The sequence below is a fragment of the Rhinoderma darwinii genome, chromosome 3 (genome assembly GCF_050947455.1).
Source record: "Rhinoderma darwinii isolate aRhiDar2 chromosome 3, aRhiDar2.hap1, whole genome shotgun sequence".
Taxonomy (NCBI): domain Eukaryota; kingdom Metazoa; phylum Chordata; class Amphibia; order Anura; family Rhinodermatidae; genus Rhinoderma; species Rhinoderma darwinii.
Genome location: NC_134689.1, coordinates 149,953,094 through 149,961,067, shown reverse-complemented (window position 1 = coordinate 149,961,067; position 7,974 = coordinate 149,953,094). Strand labels below are relative to the sequence as shown.

General features: G+C 38.2%; 1 protein-coding gene across 4 annotated transcripts in view; it reads right to left on the bottom strand.

Moving 5' to 3' along the window:
• Window positions 1-3,755: 3,755 nt before the first annotated feature.
• Window positions 3,756-7,974, bottom strand: part of SRGAP1 (SLIT-ROBO Rho GTPase activating protein 1) — a 182,765-nt gene continuing 178,546 nt past the window's right edge. For 2 of the 4 annotated variants that reach the window (XM_075856864.1, XM_075856866.1), the window contains exon 22: window positions 3,756-6,693. In XM_075856864.1, the coding sequence (XP_075712979.1) occupies window positions 6,316-6,693 (378 nt within the window). In that variant the 3' untranslated portion in view covers window positions 3,756-6,315. Of the gene's footprint in view, window positions 6,697-7,974 lie in introns of all 4 variants that reach the window. The other 2 variants (XM_075856863.1, XM_075856865.1) reach the window with 1 other exon arrangement.

Genomic DNA, 7,974 nt, shown 5'->3' with positions numbered 1-7,974 from the left:
GGTGCAGCCATAGAAGGGACTGTCATGTATATAACTTCAGTCAAAACTGCCTCCCCAGCCGCATCTAAAAAAAACAATTGGGGGCGCCTTAGTTTGAGAAGCACTGGGGTCTAGTGCAAGATGACAATCTCTGAAAAAGGCTTTAAAGTGAGTGAAGGCCCAATTTACAATACAAATGGAAACAATCTTAGAGCTGAGACTAGTTAGTTTAGTCACTCCGAGATTCATGAGATCATGAAGCGGTTCTTGAAAGCCCCGAGACCCAGTGGTACAGTTTATTAACAGAATACATCTTCAAAAGGACACATTCTTCAAAGACAGGTTTACATTCAAAGATTTAGGTTACCTCGTTGCTAGATAAAATTCAGCACATTCACCCAACTCTGAGCCTGTGTGCTGGTCATATTTGTTATACGTCTATCAAAAAAGTCACTTTTCTTGGTGCAACCAGGGAAACCAGCTATTATAGAAGAAAATATCCTTGATTATTTTAAAGAGATTTCTTCAAGAAATTTATTAAATGTCTGAATGTAAAATGTATGCCACTGTGAAAAGCATGGATGACATTGTGGTTTACCCTCCTGTTTGATGACAAGATGAAGCGGAGCAGATAAATTCTTGCTCAGATGCCACAGATGTAAAACTGGTCACCAGGTTATCTGAGTAGGATGTATGCACTGGATAAATGTAGTTTACAGACAACCAATTATTCAATGTGTTGTCAGCACTGCAATGAGTGAAAGCAAAGAAAAAAAACAAATGCAGAGGAACCAAGAGAGGCCTTCAGAAGTTAAAGCGGCTCGTCACCAGATTATAAATGCGCGATCTCCTACATAATCTGATCAGCGCTGTAATGTAGATAACAGCAGTGGTTTTTATTTTGAAAAATGATCATTTTTGAGCAAGTCCTGAACAATTTTAGGTTTATGATAATTAGTTTCTTAATGCTCAACTGGGGGTGTTTTAACTTTTGACCAAGTGGGCGTTGTGAAGAGAAGTGTAAAGAGAAGAGAAGAGCATTTTGACCACACAGGTATTTCATAGATTTCACTAGAATTGGGCAGTGAAAATGAAAAATTACAATATTTTCCAATAAGATGTAGCTTTACCTCAGAATTTTTTCAACAAATAAATGAGGAAAAAGCCCCCCCAACAGTTGTAAAGCAAGTTCTCCATAGTACAGAAATAACCAGCATGTGGTCATAAACTGCTGTTTGGGTAAGCGGCAGGACTCAGAAAGGAAGGCACTCCATTTGGCTTTTGCAGTACAAATTTTGCTGGATTGATTTCTCTGCACCATGTTGCATTTATAAAGCTCCTAAGATACCAGTACAGTGGAAACCCCCCAAAAGTGACTCCATTTTGGAAACTACACCCCCTTGTGGAATTCATCTAGGGGTGTAGTGAGCATTTTGACCCCACAGGTGTTTCATAGATTTCATTAGAATTGGGCAGTGAAAATAAAAAATTCAATTTTTTCCCACTAATACGTAGCTTTAGGTCAAAATGGTTAATTTTCTCATCAAATAAAAGGAGAAAAAAAGCACCCCAACATTTGTAAAGCAATTTCTCCATAGTATGGAAATACCCCATATGTGGTAATAAACTACTATAAGACTACACATCAGGGCTCAGAAGGGAAGGAGTGCCATTTGGCTTTTGGAGAGCAGATTTTGCTGGATTGATTTTTCTGCACCATGTTGCTTTCGCAAAGCCCCTTAGGTACCAGTACAGTGGAAACTAACCAAAAGTGACTCCACTTGGTAAACTACACCCAAATGGTGTAGTGAGCATTTTGACCGCACATGTGCTTCACAGATTTTATTAGAATTGGGCAGTGAAAATGAGAAATGAAATTTTTTCCCACTAATACGTAGCTTTAGGTCAAAAGGTTTCATTTTCTCATCAAATAAAGGAGGAAAAAGCCCCCCAACATTTGTAAAGCAACTTCTTCAGAGTAGGGAAATACCCCATATGTGGTCATAAACTGCTGTTTGGATACACGGCAGGATACAAGGGAAGAAGCACCATTTAGCAGTTGCAGCACAGATTTTGCAGGATGGATTCCTGGGCGCCATGTCACATCTACAAAGCCCCTGAGGTTCCAGTACACTAAGAACCCCTGAAATGTGACTCCATTTGGTAAACTACACCACTTGAGGAATTAATCTAGGGGTGTAGTGAGCATTTTTACCACACAGGTTTTTGCTGAATTTATTAGAATTGGGATGTGAAAATAAAAATAAAAATAACTTTTTTTTGCGAAAAGATGTAGTTCTAGCCCAAAATTTAGCATTTTTACAAGGACTATAGGAGAAAAGCACCTCAACGTTCGTAAAGCATTCTCTCCAGAGTAAGGCAATACCCCAGACGTGGTCATAAACTGCTATTTGGACACACAGCAAGGCTCTAAAGGGAAGGTGCGCCATTTAGTTTTTGGAGTGGAGATTTTACAAGATTCGTTTTTGACACCATGTTGCATTGAGCTATAGTACCAGTACAGTGCAACCCATGAAAAATTACCCCATTTTGGAAACTAGATCCCTCAAAGAATTTATTTAGGGGTGTAGTGAGTATTTGGACCCCCCAAGTGTTTTGCAAAAAGGAGTACACAATAGATGTTGCAGATTGAAAATTGCAGTTTTCCACAGATATGCCATTTTAGTGCCCAAAGTGTTGTGCCCAGCTTGTACCACTGTAGACACACACCCAATAAATTGTTAAGCGGGTTCTCCATAATACAGTAATACCCCATATGTGGTCATAAATTGCCGTTTGGGCACACTGCCCGGCACAGTTGGACCACCATTTGGCTTTTGAAGTGCAGATTTTGCTTGGTATTTTAGTGGTATTTCAGCTTATAATGTGGGGGCATATGTAAGCTGGGCGGAGTGCATCAGGGTATATGTAAGCTGGGCGGAGTACATCAGGGCATAATAGGATGATGTAATAATGAGGTGAATGAATAATCCATGGATTGATGTGGTACGCTTTGAACCAATCCTTTATGCACAGGCCTGGTTTTTGGGGTATTATACAAAATATCTGCGCTCCAGTATTGCCTCATCTTGGACTTCTTCACTAGCCCTATAAGCCGCACAAGGCCCTAAAGTTTCCTCATCTCTGCTGCATCTACAGGGTCCACCTGTGGGGTCCAGCAAATGACGATGTGGGGTATTTAGTGAAATTCTACTGGACCTAAAAAATTAGTCTGTGCCGTCATTATGCATCATTGCGTTTTGAGAGTTATAACGTGTTATTTTTCCGGTGACGGAGCTGTGTGAGGGCATGTTTTTTGTGGAACGAGCTGTAATTTTTATTGGTTCCATTTTCTGGTACATGCAATTTTTTTTTTTATCACTATTTATTCCATTTTTTGGGAGATGAGGAAACAAAAAAACAGCAATTCTAGCACGGTTTTGTTTTTATTATTTTTTTACAGTGTTCACCGTGCAGTATAAACAACATGTTAACTTTACTTATTTTTTTACTAAATTAAATATTCGAAGAAAATGCACCGTAATTGTATATGTGAAATGGTACAAACAAGCACTCAACCAAGGTATCGGATTATCGGTTGAACTGGTTTGCCGACAGGTTCATATAGAATTTCATCAGATGTTTGGTTTTCATAGTCTTCAACATGGAAAGCATGGCAGTTTGTGCCTTAAATGTAGTATGACAAAATATTTTTATTATAATTACCAATAAATGAACATTATTCAAGTGTACAAAACAACAGAGATGGCAGTGGCTGACAGAACTATATTCTTTATTATAAAGAAAATCTACGGAGGAACAAACCTGGATGGACTTTGAAGCCTGTAATGGTACATGCCAGAATGTACAGTAATATACATAAAAGTGCATCATCACAACAATTTAACATCACACATGAGTCTTTGAAATGACAATTTTTAAAATTTTACTTTTTTCTTTTTGAGCGTTGGATTGAATGTAAGGGTAATGTAATACACAGATTAAAAAGTTGAAGTTCCTCTAAAAGTTTAAAGGCACTTTCACATGTACATACTACAGATGTACACCAACACAAAGAATTAACAGTCAACAAAAACTGCTATCAGTACTGTAATCCAAACTGATAGTAAAGACGATACAGACACCTGGCGGTGCAAGAGTTAGTCCTGTGCTGGAATTAACTCCATGTGGGCCTTGCTAGCGACCAGCTTGTGTATGTCAGTACACATCCACCTACAGTACTGCAAATACCTAGAACCATCAAACTACACATGTATATGGCTGCACACTCCCTAGGTGCGCCGCTTCTAACATATTCTTGAACTACACTAATTCTAAGAAGAATACACAGTCTATAACAATTATTATACACATTTCCAACTGTTAAAAAGACGTATTTAACCCTATTATGTCACACAGACCAAAAAAAACAAACAAAAAACAGTACCAGGCTAGACCTGTGCTCGAACGTCAGAAGAGAATTCCAGTTTGCTCATGTGAGTTCCACATCTCATCTATGATCATGTTACAACACAGCTGTGTATGGAAGAGCCAGGTCACTCATAGAGCCCCTTGGCTCAGCTTCAATTACAGGCTCAAGACTGCAATGAGGAGGTATACAGCTTGTAGACAAATGACTTCCTTCTGTACACTGGAAGCTTAACTAGTGAGAATGTATTTCCACCAGTTGGACTGTAGATTATTATAGACGTGGTAATAAAATACTAGACTACATATTTAAAAATAAGCCATCACATTCGTTTTATTTTTACGTGTCCCACATTTCAGATATAGGAGCACTATTCAATCTTAAAATAATTCTCCCAAATGTAGTTTAAAAAGGGCAGGCTTCATTTTGTACATTGGAAATAACTGGAGCAGTCTATAGATAGAATCTAAGTGTAATCCCAAATGAAGGGTTGACTGCATTCTACCACGCTTATCTGGGCCAAAGTATTCGGGTTTAAAGCACTAAAGTAAAATCTTATATCTTCCATGAATGGATTACTCAGTAACCTACAAAAAATAGCATAAAAAAAAAAATATAGCTGCACAAACAATGTGCTGGCTGTAAGTATATACAGAACATATATACAACTAAACGAATTATTAAAACTAAGCAATGAAAAGTAGGTACCAGTATAATATTGTTGGCCTAGAATAATACATAATAAGTAACATTTGAGGCCTTAGTATTTGTGCAGTTTGTACATTTGAATGGCAGGGTAAACTCTGCCCTATACATGAAGACGACTAGACCCATAAAAGATTAGTAGATTAATGGACAGGTAGGAAAAAAATAATAATACTTTATACCTCCTATGTGTAATTTGAGACTACAAATGATGGTTGGGTCTGGGATTCAGGATTGCCATTAATACGGACACTAAATCATCATCCAATGTTCTCTGCTACGACTCCTAGTAAAATAGCTCATGATCTTAAGATGCAGGCATGTCAGTATGTAGTGTCCTAGCCCGGATCGCTGAGCCTTTTACATTAATGCCCTGAATCTATGTAAAAGCCCCAACATTAGATAAAGTCGCTATAAATATACTATATTCAATATATATAGCTGATCACCGGTGGCTACACACGGTAAACATTCCTAAACATAATGCTTTTTGTAACAACAAATCCAGCCACACACAGGAGTGTCTTTTACATTGTTCATCTCTGTATATTGTGAATGTGCAAAACTTTCTTCCATATATTTTATTATCTCTATACAGAAATGTATATAGACGTGCAGTGCATATTGTATACATTAACATTGTCCCCCATTATAATTAAGATTGAGGGAATCTAGTCACATTAACAGTGGTTATAATGGTTTGTGGTCTGTCCAGAGAAATAATAAGGTTTGGATCTACCACAGGTTTCTTTAGAGGTTTATATAGCAAGCAGTAAGGCCCCAAAGGAATGTAATGCAATGGTTCTATGGAACAAACTACTAATAGGTTTTCTTTAAGCTGCTCTGCAAACCACATAGACCTCTGTATCTACAGATCCATGACTCACTAGAAGTTGTAAAGTAAAATGGACACTTCTCAATCTGAATTGTCCGCAATGTATCTATAATAGCTGAATGTAATATAAGTGGGAAGCCATTGTGATCTCTATGTTGCAAAGTATACAATTTGTGCAGCATCAAATCTTCAAGTATGTTTATACGTGTTTCTACAGTTGTAAACACACAACACAGTCCAGTTTCTTGTAATAAAATCTTAGTGTAGATGAGTGTTTCATTCTAGTTCCAGTAAAAACATGCCTCTACTGATATTATGGACACTATTTGTTCCCCTAATTATCCACAGGGTACTATTAAGCATGACATTACATTGTGCATGATTTGTCGGCAGACCCTTGAGCGGCCTGGGATGATCCTATGCCAGGGTTAGTTTTTGGTAGCATGATAGGTTTTGGCCTTAAAGCTGGAGGCTTTAACTGTACACCCATTCGAGGTGTCACCATGGGTTTAAATGTGCTCATTGTGTCATTAGATGTACTAGTACTACGTCGGATTTGGGGCTCTGTATTCTTGAGCATGACATTGTGAAGAGGACTCAGAGACTCCGTTGATGTTGCTGGGGTGGATGAGTTCTTTATTTGCTCAAGTGTATCCAATACAACGTCTGGTGCATGTTTTGCAGAACTCTGTAGTTCAAGCTCACGTAGCTCATTCAGGGCCGAGTTCATGGTCTCTTCTATATCCTGCTTAAGATATAAAAATAACAGACTAGACCAAAGTCCTACAATTCTTTAAAATACATCATAATATCATTGCAACAATGACTTTGAATTCCAAACTTCAAGAAATGCACTATATGGCAAAAGTATGTGGACACCTGACCATCACAGCTATTAGAACTCGTTAGTCTTGGAATGGGATATCTATCTGCATTAATATGGAGTTAAGCCCCTTTTGCAGTTATAACAGCCTCCACTCTTCTTTCCACAAGATTTTGGAGTGTGTCTGTGGGAATTTTTGCCCATTCATCCAGAAGAAAATTTGTGAGGTCAGATACTGATGTCGGATGAGAAGGTTTCGCTCGTGATCAGCGTTCCAATTCATCCAATAGGTGTTCAGCGGCGTTGAGGTCAGGGATGTATCTCATTTTGTGCACAGTCATGCTGGCACAGGAAAGGTCCTTCCCCAAACTGTTAACACAAAGTTGAAAGCATACGAATTGTCTAAAATGTCTCTGTATGTTGTAACATTAAAGGCTATGTAAACGTTTGATGGAGCGGTTTATTTTTTTTAATAAACAGATCAGTCAGTGTGTTGGTGTCACATTTCAATTAGTCTTTATTAAAAATTAATTTGATTTTTTTTTAGATACAGCTGCTCTGTATTCTCTATACAGAGAAGCTGTATGTAGCTCTAAATCCTGTTCTTGACATGTCAGCGGGACGGACTGGTTCAGGGACAGCGAGTCCTGTGTGTCTCTGACAGACATGATCCACCTATAATCTATCATGTCTAAACTCATAACTTAGATGTGATAGATTACATGTGGATCCTGCGTGTCTCGCTGACACTTAACCAGACAGGTCCGCGGGACTGAAGGATTCAGATCATACAGAAAGATACAGCTGCTCTGCTGTATCTAAAAAAGTAAAAATAAATTTTTAATAAAAACGAAATTAAAAAGTTACACCAAACACACTGACTGACCTGTTTTGATTTACATAGCCTTTAACATTACCCTACACTGGAAATAGTACTGATGTCACTCCTAGAGTCAGTTTGAAACTCTGTAGTTAGTGATGCAACAAAGGATAGACTATTTTTTACAAGCTTTAGCACTCACCAGATCCGCTACTGGAATTTTCGTTGTCAGCTGGCTTAATGTTTGAGATGTTGTTACTCCTAGACACTTCCACAACAATAGCACTTATCTAGCAGATCAGAAATATTATGAACTGACTTGTGGCGAAGTTGGCATCCTATGACAGTGCCATGTTTAAAGTCACTGAGCTCTTCAGTACACC